The 15,088-nt window shown below is 40.2% G+C and overlaps 1 protein-coding gene across 5 annotated transcripts in view; it reads right to left on the reverse strand.

Annotated features, from left to right (window-relative positions):
- The window catches only part of RUNX1T1 (RUNX1 partner transcriptional co-repressor 1), a 114,996-nt gene that overhangs the window by 70,231 nt on the left and 29,677 nt on the right, over positions 1-15,088 (reverse strand). The window contains exon 1 of one of the 5 annotated variants that reach the window (XM_075085380.1): positions 9,604-9,765. The exons of the other annotated variants lie outside the window; for them this stretch is intronic. Within the exon in view, the coding sequence (XP_074941481.1) occupies positions 9,604-9,610 (7 nt within the window). The 5' untranslated portion in view covers positions 9,611-9,765. Of the gene's footprint in view, positions 1-9,603; positions 9,766-15,088 lie in introns of those variants that run through there. 5 annotated transcript variants of the gene reach the window in all.

Below are 15,088 nucleotides of genomic sequence, written 5' to 3' on the forward strand. Positions count from 1 at the left end.
GTGATCTTCTGTATTCTTTCAAGAAAAGGCATTATTCAGCAGCATCCACAAAGCTCTTTCTGAAAGAATGCAGTAGTTAACTTAGGAAAGAGTATATAATTTCTCTTGTGGCTCTATGGAGGGAGGTTGGTTGATAACTGAAACGTAGGGAGTATTTTTACCTTTGGAGCTTTTACAGACTCTCAAGAGTGGTTTGAAGCAAAAGCTTTAAGGCAGCATAAACTAAAAAATTCTGTTTCTGCTGGTCTCTAAAAATGAAATACTCTTGCTTTCCTTCCTTGAAATGAAAGGAATTGGAAATTACTACTCTACCAATTGATATGTCAGAGGAAGAAGCCTGACTGGTCAGCTGTCCTGAGAAGCAACCATGCAAGTGCAGCTTTTACTCCACAAGACATGGTTCTGCCTATGCAGAGGAGTCTGAAGAGGGCAAAGAAAGACTGCAACTCGGGCTCTCCATCAGATGGCAGAGAACTTGCTATACATGCTCTCATGCCGAGCTCTCAGTGAAACTTTCATGCACGGATTCATCTCCTGCACAGAAGCCTTGCTTATTAAATCTAGAAAACTCAAATACAGTTTTGCTTTTACAACCACAAAGAATAACGTAGAGAGAGATGTAAGGAAATTAACACAACAAAAATATGAGCTTTCTTCAAAATACTTTAAAAATTTAACAAGAGAGACAATAAATAGCATTCCCAGAGGGGCCAGCATCTCGCTTCTCCTCCATTTGCAAAGGGAAAATAAAGTGCTCACATTGACTATTAGGAATTCAGAAAAGTAAAATATACAGTCATTACAGCACAGCTCCCCTTTGAAAACTGCAAAGGACCATGTCATTGTTTCTGAAGATGTGATGCAGTCTAATGGTGATCTCAGTGTAAAATAACCAAATATTGACCTTAATAGAGGTATTCAATTTACTTCCAATATGTAATATGAATGAGATCAAAAGAAGCTCTCGCTCTTTCAGAAGCCTACAGTGAGGAGATCCTGCAGCGCTGTGGAAGGATGAACTTAACCAATGGGGATCACTTGAATTCCAGAAACTGAGTTTTATCCCTGCCCTCCCTCTGCCAGCGGAAAAATGAAAACTAAAAACACCAAGTCCAAAGGCACAATAAACTCTGTGGCAAACCAGTTTCCATGAAGAAAATCAATGACTTTCAAAGCTATTCAATGGCAGTGCCATCTGACCTCTCTGGACATCTAATTATACCCTTTCTTTTACAGACATAACCAAGGCTGCTTTAATGAGCATCTCTCAGCTTTCTTTACCACATCAGTAACTCCCAAAGTCCTTACGGTTCACTCAGTATTTCTCGGAGTATACTTTCAAAACTGATACAAACCCTGATTCCCTCTCAAAAAGAACACGTTATTGCATCCCTGTTTTTTAAAGATCATTTTTGTATATTGCAGTGTTTAAAAAGTCAAAAATAATGTACCTGGTACCATTCCAAGCAAAGAAAGCAGCCAAAAGAAACAGTAACACCGTTCACAGAAAATGACCCCTTCTAAACTTTCAGTTAGCAAACTTTCACCTAACTAGAATACAAATAAGTTCGTGCAAAGCCAGCAGATATAATTACACAATCAACAATTATGTGGTGAAATGGACTGGAAAAATAAAATTAAAACAATAAATGTTAATTTGTATTTGCTAACCACAAATAATGTGGCTGGTGCTCTCCAAGGCACAAAGTCCTTAAAAAAAAAAAAAAGATTCTCTTAAAAATTCAAGGAATTATATGGGAAAGTCACATAGAGGAAGGTCAAAGGAGGTGCCATTCATTTGGATTATGAAATAACTACAATGAAAATTCAAGGCTGCCCTGGCTTAAAAGGGCCACCCGAATATATTTGGAATGCATAGTTTAGAAGCAAGAATCAAATTATGGCTGTATTTTTGTATGATCCGAGTGCACACATTTTCCAAACTGTAATCTTGCGGCAGGAAGACTATTTGAGTCATGTGTGTTTGCATGACTCACGGAACACATAGTAAGGACAGATCTGAAAGAAGGAAGGGGAAAGGCCCTGTATCACTAAACAAGATTACTCCTTTAGCAGGATGTGGTTTCAAAACAGGAGCAGAATAAGACAGTGAACCCAGAATCGCCAGAAGAATCAGAGAAAGGGGGGGACTACAAGAGTCTGCATCTGAGATGCACAGGAGGGCTCCCAAGGCTTGGAGAAACGGATTATAAGCACAAAAAAAATCCAGTAAGGCATTAGAACTGAAAGGGTACAAAGCTAAATTTTAGAGATGCTTCTAAATGACTTACAGAAGGCAGAATAGTGTATTAAACCCCAGAAGACAAAAGATGTATCAGTAAGAGGGAAAGGGCAATGGACTTCGAAAGGTAAAACATATTCCTGCTTCTTGAATCATCATTTCAAACCCCACTGGAAAATAGTTAAGAATATGCAAATCCCACTTTCTCAAATCTCAATTTATTATAGCAACCCCCTTTTTTTAGCCAAGAATGATATAGGCCTGACCCTACACCAGATCTGCGCAAACTTGCAGTACGTTTGAAGGGTTACCAAAATACATTTTTCTTCCTTATTCCTCAGCATCTCCTCCAAGAAGTGATCAATACCGATTCCTTTCGCTCTTCTATTTCCACACTTCTTTTGGTCAATATGTAAAATGCCAGAGAGCTTGTTACAGTCTGCTTCTAAAGGGATGTCCATAATGAATGAGAACCATATAAGTAGTAGTCTTAATAACTGCGTCCACTGCTGTCGGTATTTCCTTTTGAAATTCAGAAAGATTTCCTGACACATTTGACCTACACATTGTACCTGTTTAAAACCACAGTTACATTGCAGGCACTGTTCCAGAACATATATCCACATTAATACTAAAATACCTGGCTGGATAATTTAAATTCATTCAGATGTGTGGGTCCTACCAGGTAGTTATTCCCCCTTAAAATTTCACAAGACTGCCAGATCGCAAGAGCAAGAAAATGAAGTTGGTTTTATTTTTAAGAAGTAGAAATAAATGCACAACTCATTATGCAACATCACGGAAAAGCTCAAGTAAGGCCGTAGCTTCATGCCATAAGAATTTGGGCAGGAGATTTTTAGAAGTTGGATTGGTTCAGTGTCTCTTTTGACACTACAGCCCTAAACCAGCTGCAAGACCATTACTACCAGGTGGTGTGCTGCAGCATAGGGACAAAACCCAGAGGTCAGTGAACCTCCAGCTGAAGCGACGCCTCTCAAATCCCAAGGTCTCCAGAAACTTGCTGTCTCAAGTTCTTCTGCAGTTAATGCTCACAATGAGGCTATTTCTCCATACTCTGTCTGTAAGTGGCAGTAAAGAAGATATTACTAGCAGGGAAAAAAAATCAAAATAAGAAACCCAATAGCACAGAGAGATAAGTTCAGCTTTAGGATGTGGAAGCACAGCTCGATGAGCTACCACAGGATAGAGGTGCAGCCCTTTCAGCCATTCCTGAGTGTGACAATTCTGCTCTTCTACCAGCACACAAAGGCAAAGTTCATTCTGCAAGTTACCAATCAAGTAATGGCTTCAGATCAGATTCAATGAATAATTAACTTTAGGTGCCCAGAAGCTCAACACTGCTGAAATTTCCCCCTGAAACACAACACGTAATCCAGTGCCATGCACTGCTCCCCCCTACAGTGCACAGGGCTGAAGCACCTCAGACTGGGTATCCAAAACAGCTAACAGATCCAGTAGAACAAAGAATCATCATGCAGGCTGAAGTGACCTCAAGAAATCAAGTAGTCCATGCCCTTCTGTCTCAAACCATGTGCAGTTAGATCAAGTTGCCAGGGGTTTGTCCAATATGGTGTCTTCAGTAACAGAAATACAACTACCTCTCTGGACAACCTGTTTCAGTGTCTGATGATCCTTACGGTGAAACATTTTTTCCCTGGTATCTACTTGGGATTTATCACGGTCCATTACTTGTGCTTGTTGCCTCTCATCCTATCACTGTGCACCTCTGAGAAGAGTCTGGCTCCATCCATCTTCTCTACACCCTCCCATTAGGTAGCTGTAGACAGCTCATGACAGAAAAGATGATAAAAAGTTAGTTATATTTAACTAGCAACTGCCTACAGCTCCCCAACAGGGAAATACTGGAGATAGGATGCTTTACTCCTGCCTTTCAAGAGGCCTCAGTAACTTGGAGACATGGGATCCACAGTACTACTCCCTCCTCCAGAAAAGATGTCCATATCCTCAGCTCCAGAAGATTGGCAAGTAGAACTGTCTGTGTAAGACAGAGCTAGGCAAGACGGAAAAGGTGAGCTTTGATTTTATTCAAGTCTTTTGAGTGGAAGACTCCCTCCAGAAGTGAAAGACACGAATTCAAATCCTCCTTCTGCTTGCTCAAGCTCAGGCCCATAACGTATTCCCTCAGCAGGGGGGGAAAGCTGCTGTACAGCATCAGCTTATTCTGGATGGGGGTAACGTCCATCACACTTGTCCTGCCCAAGGACCAAGAAGCAAAGATTTCAGGAGGGACCAAGGCCTGGGATCAGTGGCAGCAAGGAGGAAGTAGCTCCTGCACTGGTCCTGCTCTTCGTCTGGTGACTCCCGTGTACAAGACGCAGAAAGAACAGATGTACGTCGCAAAATGCAACGTGGTGCAGAGATGGCTGAGCTCCTGGAGAGTTGAGCCAGTGAATATAGATAGCATGGTACAGCATGGCAAGGGCTTCACCAGCTTCACAGAGGAACTGCGTGAATGTGGGATATTGAATGAAATCAGCCTTGCCAAGCAGGCCAATATGGCTAGACTGTGTCTGTGTTCAAAATCCAAGCGTTGCTGTGCCCTATGGATTTCCCGATTTAATCTCTACTCGCCTCAGTATTGCTGGCTCTGTGCTCCGTTTTACACCACACACATTTCTGGGAACAAGAAGTAAACCTGCACTTGTGAAGAGACCAATGTTTCTAAATACGCATTAGGCATCCTCTGAGATTACCTACCAGATCTAGCTGTGCAAACGACCCAGATACAGAAATGCCTCACTCCCAAAAAGACATAGGCGTGAACTCAGCACTGGCCTGCTTAACCCTGTCGATACCAAGACAGATCTTGGCATACACCGATGCAGCTCAACATGCCTGGGAACCTTTAAAGCTGTTAACAGTGGTGCATCTGGAATGAGGAGACAGTTGAGGGCAGTACAAATGCTGGCAATTCTGGACTTCGAAACTAGCTACTGCTTGAAGTGCAGAAGTCATCTTGTGCATTTAGCTTTTGTCTGTGAGCTGACAGCGAGAGATCAGGATTTAACTGGTTTTGTTTGTTTTTGGTTTTTTTTTTTGGTAGAGTTATCCTTGTTGTACATACTTGGATGAAAAAAAGATGCAGCAAACCAGAATACTGGTACAGGTATAGGTACAGGTCCTGAAAAGGACCATATACCATGTCTTATTCTGCTCTGACATGCATCAACTTCTCTATTTAGACTTCTCAAATCGGCATATCGCATCATTTTAGAATTTCTTTTACCCAAAACTGGTATTCAAGTCTTTTTTAATTTGCGTATACACAGATCACATTGATTTGCAAACTGCGATGATCACGCCCTTAACTGGCAATTATTTCTTAGCATGGAGTCAAGATGTGATATGTCCTAAACACCCTGTGCACACCAAGGTAGTTTGTGTGGTTCCTGATTGGTTTGTTCCTCTCCAACTAAGTGCCCGAGCTGAAAAGCACTAAATCTTCACAGGGCAAGAGTGTTTGGGACCCTGCTTAAAAATATGTATTAAGAGCTATTTCTGCAGGATGATCTGCATCCCGTGATGTGTTAGTTACTTTCTACGGATACATAGCAAGATGCTGTTCACAGCCCCATGGGTTGAGAGTAAGAGCAATAATGTCATGCAGACTTTGGAATTTATTACTACCATAAAAGAAGAAGAAACTTTAAATATTTTTTGAAAAGCAAGTCATTACACATCATCTCCCAAACCCTATGATATGTATCTGAAGAACCTAGTGACCCACAGTCCTCTTAGGGAAAGAGCTTTTCACTCCCATCCGAATCCTGAAGAAGATAAAGTCATTATGTAGGATGATTGGAATAATGATGCAAGGTTAACACTTCACTTAAGTACTTCCAGGCACATCTTCCCCGTTTGGCAGGAAACTTGTTTTGTAAGACACAGAATTGTCCTAATATAACAGGATAGCAACTGCAACTTAGAACAGAACAAGTCGGTTAATGGACTGTTAGGAGATTTTTGCTGTATAAGAGCATTTAGATGCAAGTATTTAAAAAACAGGTGGATAATCCAAATGTTCAGTTACTAGGACACTAACAGTTATGTCCATGGCAATTTTGTTTCTGTTCTTTAAACAAATCATCACTTGCAAGCACTAATGTTAAAACCAGAAAGCCAGTCTAGTACACAGTGGCTATAAATGCCAAATCAATTTTCAGCAGATAATAAAGTCCATGTTTTACAATCAGCAATGCACTGTTTTACTACCCAAAATGTAAGCTAATAATATATAGCTCTGCTAAATGGAAAATGCAGATATGCTGTTAAGAAACGGGCTGGCTGTGAGATGATGGATCATTTCTGCTGGGACCTTCTTAAAGCTATGTGCAAATGTTTTGAAAATATCACATGATGTGGCCATGTGTTAAAAATTACAGCCAGTTAAGTTCTCTGCTAAGAAAAATATGTGGGCAATTTATGAAATGCACTCCAGGATGGAGATATCTTAAGTAAAACCAGATTTTGAAAACAAACCCTTTTTTTTTTTTTTTTTTTTTTTTTGAAACATGAACTTAAAAAAAAAAGTTGCAGCCACATCTGGAGAGCAGAAGTAAAGAAAGGGTGGTCTGACCTAATACCAGGCCATCTTCTGAAAGAGCAGCATTATTTCTGGGCTACAATGACTGTGATCACTGATTGTCCTTTTAAGGAAACCATGCTGAATACTGCCATGGGCAATAATAAAGCATTTTGTAGGCCAACATCTGTTCTTTGAAAGTACTATAAAATGACTGATAGATTTGTAATGTTTCATAAATAAAGTCCGGAATAAACTGTTCTTAAAAAAAAAAAAAAAAGAAAAAGGAAAACAAACCACATTCACAGTAATCAGACAAACCGATGTACAGTATTAGATTTGAACACGGTTCCCCCAGCATCAATTATATAGAGATAAGCACTTCCTAGAGTTCACTACATAGAATGACAAAATGGTTAACTTGGTTACTGCAAGCTGCATGTTAACGGGATTATCTTTCCAGGGACTTCTCTCAGAGTTGCAGTAGTGCCTTAAAAGAGATCTGAATCGCTTTTACAACGTTTCATTAGCAAGCCTCGCTGCTGTCGCTCTGCCCTGACAGGGAAGTGAGGAGGTGAGCGGCCAGTCGCAATTATAACAGTACGCGCAGTTCGTCTTTGAAGGGCAAGTTTATTTTGTGTAAAAGTGTTATCGCTACACATAAACCAGAACCCGCTTTTATTACTTCCTGTTCTTTCCCCAAAAGAAGGACTTCAGATGTCAGAACCACTAAAGGGATGCTTCTGAAATCAAGACTTCACACGTACACAAAAGGCACTGACATAATATCAGATTACATAAAATACACATCCTTTTAATCTCCTGTACATAATGTGCTTACTTTTAAAATACAAAATCTGCCCCAGATGGCTAATAATGCCCATTTGAAAAAAACCAACGCCACAATATTAAAGGGCTAAAATATGCTGTGAACAGATTGAGAGGCAGTTCATCCTAGAGGAGAGTAAAAAAGTGCAGATGGGTGTCAAAAATAGCCAAGTGTCAGATCTGTTCAAGTATCTCCATTCTGGCACATGCTCCCAGTCACAGCTGTTAGTGTATTCTCTGTATCCAAGTGCAAGGTTTTCTAACACTCCGAGCTGACATTAAAACACACTTCTTGCTTGCTACTGCTTTAAGAGAATGCTGGAAATTAAAGATTTACTTAATGGTAAAGCTTAACGAGTATCGATAAGGATATACATACTTGAGTGTAGCGCATGCCATTTTGATTAAAGACGCATGAAATTTTAACCAGCAGGTAGATTAAGTAATTTAAATGACAAAGGCTTAATAGGTTTTCAAAAACCTCCACTCTAGGCATTCCAACAGTGTTTGCCAATAGCCCCAAATAATGCACACAGGATCAAAACTGATAAGATTGTGTCATTTCAGTACATTTAAATATCTTAATAAAGCACAGAAATAGTAAAGCGCACGGGGAGTTTCATACAAATATAAGGGAAACATCAGTGGATCAAATTATGCAGAATGCAGTTTTCCAAATTAAAGAATTACCATGACATTTCTAATGAAGACCATATTCCCAGGAACGCAATGCCTCCAAATCAAATTTGACGTTTAAAGGGTTAAACTGACCTTTCATAGTCCTCCGTTGTTATCTATGCAAATTAATTTGCCCATATTTCAACCATATAAATCCTCTTAGCCTTGTGCTTTGAGCAAACAGAGCCTACTTTCTTGTTAAAACCAGAGGATCAGCAAACATACCAGCAGTAGGGTATGACCGTGTATAAAAATCCTAAAAGGAAAACATTCTTCCAACAACTGGCAATACCTACATGCAACTGTGGTTGCAGCAAACTGGCAGATACTGTTTCAAAACACCATCTGCGAGGTGTACAGACTCTCTGTGATCAAGCGTAGCCTCTTCTGCCTGTCCTACCCAAATAATCCACATGAACCAGCCAGCTGTAGGATCTCTAGCCTTGTCTTTTTTTATCCAGAGACACAGGCTGCTATAATCAGGCACATGGCTTTCTTCAGTCCTTACCAAAGGGACAAAAACCAAACAAAACACACCAAATTCAATCCACTCGGTCGTGGTCAAGCATCTCACAAACCCCTCAGACAAATCACCCTGCATAGAAGCACCGTTTTCATTGGCAGTAACACTTATCAATTAGACAAGCGATCATAAGATCCAAGGATAATATTTTCCTGAGGAAACCGACCTATTAAAATTTCCAGCTCGACAGCAATTCGTGTAATTCAGCAGATTATTTTTTTTATTGTTTTATTTTGAATCAACATATTTCAGTGATCTGCTTGGTGACAGTTAAGGACTACGATTTAGGACAAGGCTGGAATAATTTGTTTTATAAATCTCCTCCACTTCTCTAACATAAACACCCTTTCACAGAGATAATTTCAGCTGATGGATGAACGCTGTGAATGATCTCTACCGATCAAATGTTTGCAGATTCAAGGTACAGCTGACAGTCATGAAAGCCAGCCCAAAGCTGTATTTCTCTTCGCTAGAAATGATCCCCCGTGCAGAGACCCGCACCCACAAAGCCGGTGACTTTCTGCTATTTCTATCCCTTTTCATTGAAACATCCAGTCCTGCTGCAAGTATCATCTCTGGCAGTTCCCTTACACAAATTCCCCTCCCCCAAACATATACACAACAGAATTAGCATCCACAATCGCTCCGCACCCGTTATCAGCTTGCAAATCACCCTCTATATTAAAAGAGGAAAAAAAAAAATACTATCAAAAAACAATTAGCGTTTCCTCATTTAAAACCGAAAGAGCTGCAATAATTTCAACTCACCAGGCATCCTTGGATAAAATATACCACACTGTAAATGGCTCTCTCCTAAAAGCAAGCTTATTTAGGGCTCAGTGCCTCCTGTTCTGGAATGAACAGAGAGAAGCGAGGAGGGCCATCAGAACTGGCTGTGGCAGCGTAGCTGGAGGCAGGATGCTGGGCGCGTGCGTTTGCCAGGCAAAGACAGATGGAGAGCTGACACTCTGTATTGCACTTGGAGCAGAAATGTGAATGATGACAGGAGCACATGTGGCCTTGAACCCAGCCCTGTCTCTTCAGGCAGAACAATGACAGGGATGTGTGTGCAAATTATCACAACCCCGGCTCCCCTCAGCTGACTCCTTTTACTCTACCTTTCACACCAAGTTCCAGATGACCAAAGAATAGAAAGTAAAATGCAGAGTGATAAGCCAAACACTGAATTATTCATTTTTTTCTTTAAAAGTTAACCCTTTGTGCCGCTGACAGCAATTAAAGAAAAAAGCATCGCTTCGAATCAGCTCTCGTCCAAAAGTGGAAACAAATTCATTCTTTATTTTAACAGCCATAATTTTGCACTCCATAGGACTACGTTTGTTTATTTAGCTGGAAATTCAAAACGTGCACGAGGATATACAAGAGGGTCCCCCCTCCTCTTCCTCCCCTCCCCACACTTTTGTCATTATTATGCTGTTTTACTACAGTGAACGGAGTATCAAAATCACTCCCTTTCTCAGATTCTCAGTAGTATGTGTAAAATAGAACACACTTAGAAAGCAGACCACTTTTATTTTACTATAGTGCTTTTAACCCCCTGGGATTCCTGCATTGATATGTTCCAAACATTTGCCGCTTACTCTCCTTTACTTTGCACGGTGATCCATGGGGGATGAAAACAAAATCTTCCCTGTAAAGCTTTTTCAAAAGCTAAACAATCACGTCCTCCCAATTTCTGATTTTGCACACCCCTTAAATGTTTATCCTTCACATGAATAACGTATGCCTGGCTAGGTTCAATGCACTCTTCCCTATTAAGCTTTAATAGACACCATGATACATAAAACTACAAGTCTTTGTTATAGTGCTTTATCTAAAGCTGGCTATTTTCTTCTCAGCAGTCCCTCTTTAGTCCTTTGTAAAACATCTTTGCCTCTTAGGAGAAACATACGCCTGACTCGCATGCCTTCTGTAGCACGTATAGCCGTGCACAAAATTCCAGGCACAAGGAAAAATATCTTCCTTTTAAAACTCTCCTCCCATTCAGCACTTGCAAAAGCTTCTCCCTTTAGTAATGAGTATTTCTCTAGCAATTAGCCCATAGGTGCTGCTTTTGACTTTGCCCTTGCAGTATACGTTTAAACCCTTACAGAAAGGCAGCGATACGCAGATCTTCAGGAGCTGCGCTCTTGTCAGTACAAGACTCATCCTTTTGTACTTATTTATGCATCCCCCTGACTCTCTTTATGCCACCTTCTGCCTCTACTACACAGAAACAACTCTGCTTTCAGGCCTTCCTCTTCCTTCCTCTAGCTGCCACAGAGCCTGATAAAGATCTAGTTAGGAAAAGGACACACATGTGAAATTAAGCAAAAAATAACAACCCTTCCAATATCCGGACTGAACTCATGAACATTTCTCACTTACAGCAAATGAGTCACTTAATTTACTGGTATTTCCACAGTAACTTTTTAACGCTACCAAGTGCCACCCTTCAGCTTCACTTAAATAGGAAAGAGACTCCAAGCACAGGACTAGCAAATCCAAGATGATCAAAGAAGCAAAGGAGCAGTTCCCCTCGCCCCAATAAACACCCTGGCACTAACAATATAATGCATCTGCTACTTGAGGCAGGTCTTTTCTTCATCAGATATCTACTGTAATGAAATTGTCTATAATGGATTTTTGAGCGTCGAAGAGCCCAAGAGAAACACCAAAACATCAAAACATGAGAACGTTTTCACGACAGACCGCCTTCACGAAGGGGGGAAAGGCAGAGAATAACAGGCAAAGTCTGCGCCACAGAGGCCTTTAAAGAATTTACCATTCTTTTTGTTTTATTATTTGATGCACTATTTAAAACCAGTCAGTTAGTATTGTATTTGCTGTGTTGTTTTTCTTTTTTAATGCTGTACTCTACATGAAAGGAAAAACATTTTCACAGTTGGAAATGTAACGTTTCATCAACATAGATGCAGCCTGAATCAGCTTCAGAGTAGAAACTAACGTGTCAAAGGTATGACACATTTTAATAAAACTGAACAATATTCACTCTTAAAAGTAGGTCTTAATATCAGGTACATTGTAAATCCACAGACCACGGCTCACGAAATTGAACTTCCATATGCTGTGTGATTATGCATCTTTTTTCTGTGTGTAAAAAGCCTTTTTAAGCTGTTATCTGACTACAGTAATTGCCATTTAAATTGATCCACGTCAACAAAACCTGGATCCCTGGAGATTCTCACCTAGAAGTCTGCTCGTGGAAGGGACTAACAGAATGCCTGTGCATCTGAGACTACTTCAGCATTTTCTCAAGCAGCCAGCTGCATGAATAGTTCTTCCCTCTCATTATTTAATACACTGAGGCAGGCTGCAACCCATTTGGCAGTCCTCCCTGAATAAATATCTGTGGATATTTATTCGCTTTCCCCACCCTACCCCCATTTTTAATGCAGTCACTTAAAGCTTGCCCTAACAGTTTTTGCACCAGGTCTGAAATTTTAGGAAGCCAAGCAAATGGGGACAGCCCATTACGTAAAAGGGTTTTATTCTCCATTAAGAAAGGAAAGGCACTGGTTTTAATATACGAACGACCCAGCTGTGTCAGAAGAGTCAGTATTATGTGTAATACCAAAATTAAAGGGATACAAAGAGAATGAAAAATCTGAAAAATCCAGAAGATAATCTTTGTCCTGTTTGTTTACGGCACGCATTACGCTACACCTTCCTGGGCGGGAATCAGCTCCTGCTGACAATCATTGAAAACACTTTACAAAATAATTTTAAATCATGCTCTACAACTCTTAATTTTGAAAATGGGTAAAGAAAGCAAAACAGCCTCCATATTCATATATTTGATGGGGAAAAAAGATTTTTATGCAGTGGATGATAGAAGGTCGCTAAGACATGGACCTGATGGAAAAGAGAAAATCCAAATGCTCACCATTTAAAAGTACAGAGACTGCCTTTTGCACAAACCTCACTTAATAACAGGGACTGGAAGTCCACTGAAACGCATCTGTAGTTAATGAAAGCTCTCTATTAACAGCGAAGGAAGAATTTAACTCAAAGCTTTTCTGTAGGACTTCTCAACTTCCCGCTCTACTTATAGCAGACTGTTGTGATACATTGTGACTTCACACAGTGGGTATTAAGTGAGTTAATTCAAAGGAGCTGAAACCTCATTGATCCTAATTGAAAGCAATACACCCAACCAAATAGTTTTCTACCCCATCTGCTCTGGCCTGCCACCAGCTATTCAATACAAGAGAATTAATAGTTTCAGATATTCTAACCGACCCAATAAAAGCACTCATTTAAGCAGGACTGCATTAACAAAGTGAAAAACCAAGGGCAAAATGGGTTCAAATGGAGCATTTTACTCCTAGTTGGCTTTAACAAAGCTGAATAATGCTTATTCTGACTTTTTATGTGCAAGACTTGATAAACTGAATGAGAAGGCACTCAATGATCAGTCAACGAGCATTGATGAATGGTCATTAGGACCCCCCCAACCTCAGGGAAGGCCATTCCACAAAGTGGCACACCAGCTTGAAAGGGCGGACTCACTAATGTCCAGATTTCCCCGCTTGCTTGTTCCACTTTCACTTTCAGACCACTGGCCACCAAATGAGGCTGACATATTGGAAAATAATCTTTTATGGGCGAGTGGTAAATAAAAATGGAGGCATTAGCTGGGCTTTCAAATTCAAATCTGCTAGTTTTGTCAGCCCCCAAACGTTTTGATTTTCCACCCAGCTGGAAGCTATTAGTGTTTTCTTAAGGCATCCCACTGACAGGGCAAACCCACCTAATGTGTGAGCTGTAGAGCTGATGGGGGGGACTGGACAACCACTTCTGGATACTTTCTGAACTTTATTCAGTTGATTGTCCATCCAAAGTACAGTCAAGGCAACACCTTCAGGAGAAGCTTGCTTATTTCTTGCTGCCCAGTTATCTCCTATCGTGCAGTGCGACAGTAGTCCACCTAGGACTGCTATGGGTACCCTCAGTGCGACTCCTTCCATGACATTGTACCTAGCCTCCCTTGGCTTTACTACAGTGCCACAAAAGAGCTCAAGCTATTCAAGAAAGACACTTCTTTATAAACTTCTAATTCTTTGCTTGGAAACGGAATTAAAATATTCCAATAAGATATGTGCTTATCTGTTAACAGTAGCTCTTAATGCATGCAACACAAAACATTTGCCAGATAACACTAAATGTTTCCGTAAGCATTTCCTTATTGGCAAGGCTTTCTGGACTTCTGAAAAAAGACAAATGGGACCCTTAAAACATACATAGCTCCGTGAAACACAGACTGATCGAGATTACCTACACAAATACTCCATAGCTGAAAGCCAGAGTCACCAAGCTGAGAAGAAAATATCCTTGGTTGTCTAAGAAAAACTGTTCATCATATTACCTCTAGTGCTGGATTAAATTCATTGAAGGTGAGAAAGCATTCGTCTCTTTTCAGTTAAGAAGTCATACTACTTCAATGGGATAATTAGAAATTAGTCCTCTGAAGAGGATTTCAAATCATCTGTTAAGAAAAGGCAACCTTGGCAGTGGGTCAGACTTGGCAACCAAGGCTGCCTATTGCTTTTTGATCAAAAAAGAGCCAAAAACCCCTCGTTCTTGTTGAATGTTACCAGAAATCCCAGTGGCATTTCAGGTGTATTCCATGCTCTTACCAAGTAAAATGTGTGTTTTAGTAACAACACTCACATGGACAATATCCCATATATGTACCTGGTTTGGTGTCTATTTCTTTCACTTAATCTGGGCTAAACCAACTTTTGCCCTGCATTTTTTATTAAAGACAATATCTTCTATAATGTGGGTAAAGTAAATTAGAATTTACTGTTAATTTCTATCATCATTCAGATTCAAAGGAAATCACCACACCATCTGAGCGCAGACATCACCGAAGCACTTCAGAAAATTTGATATTGATTTGATATTATTTCTGAAAGGACACAAGAAAATACCAAAGATGCCGTTTCACTGACAGGAGAAAGAATACATTCAGTGTGACACAGAGAAACCTGGACAAGAATATCTGGCCCTGCTGAACTAGGGTCATATTTTAAGATCCACACAGAAAAAGAAAACAAAAAAAGAGGGAAAATAAAAAAAAAAAAAAAAGGTTTCAAGCTATCAGTTGCTTTTTGACTTGAAGCTCAGAGTGTTTGCTCGTTTAACACGGGTAGGGAAACTCCTCCTGCTGTAGTATATTAACCCTAGTTTTGACCTCTAATCGATGTCTTTTCAATGCACAGGATTT

The sequence above is a fragment of the Phalacrocorax aristotelis genome, chromosome 2, assembly GCF_949628215.1.
Source record: "Phalacrocorax aristotelis chromosome 2, bGulAri2.1, whole genome shotgun sequence".
Lineage (NCBI taxonomy): Eukaryota > Metazoa > Chordata > Aves > Suliformes > Phalacrocoracidae > Phalacrocorax > Phalacrocorax aristotelis.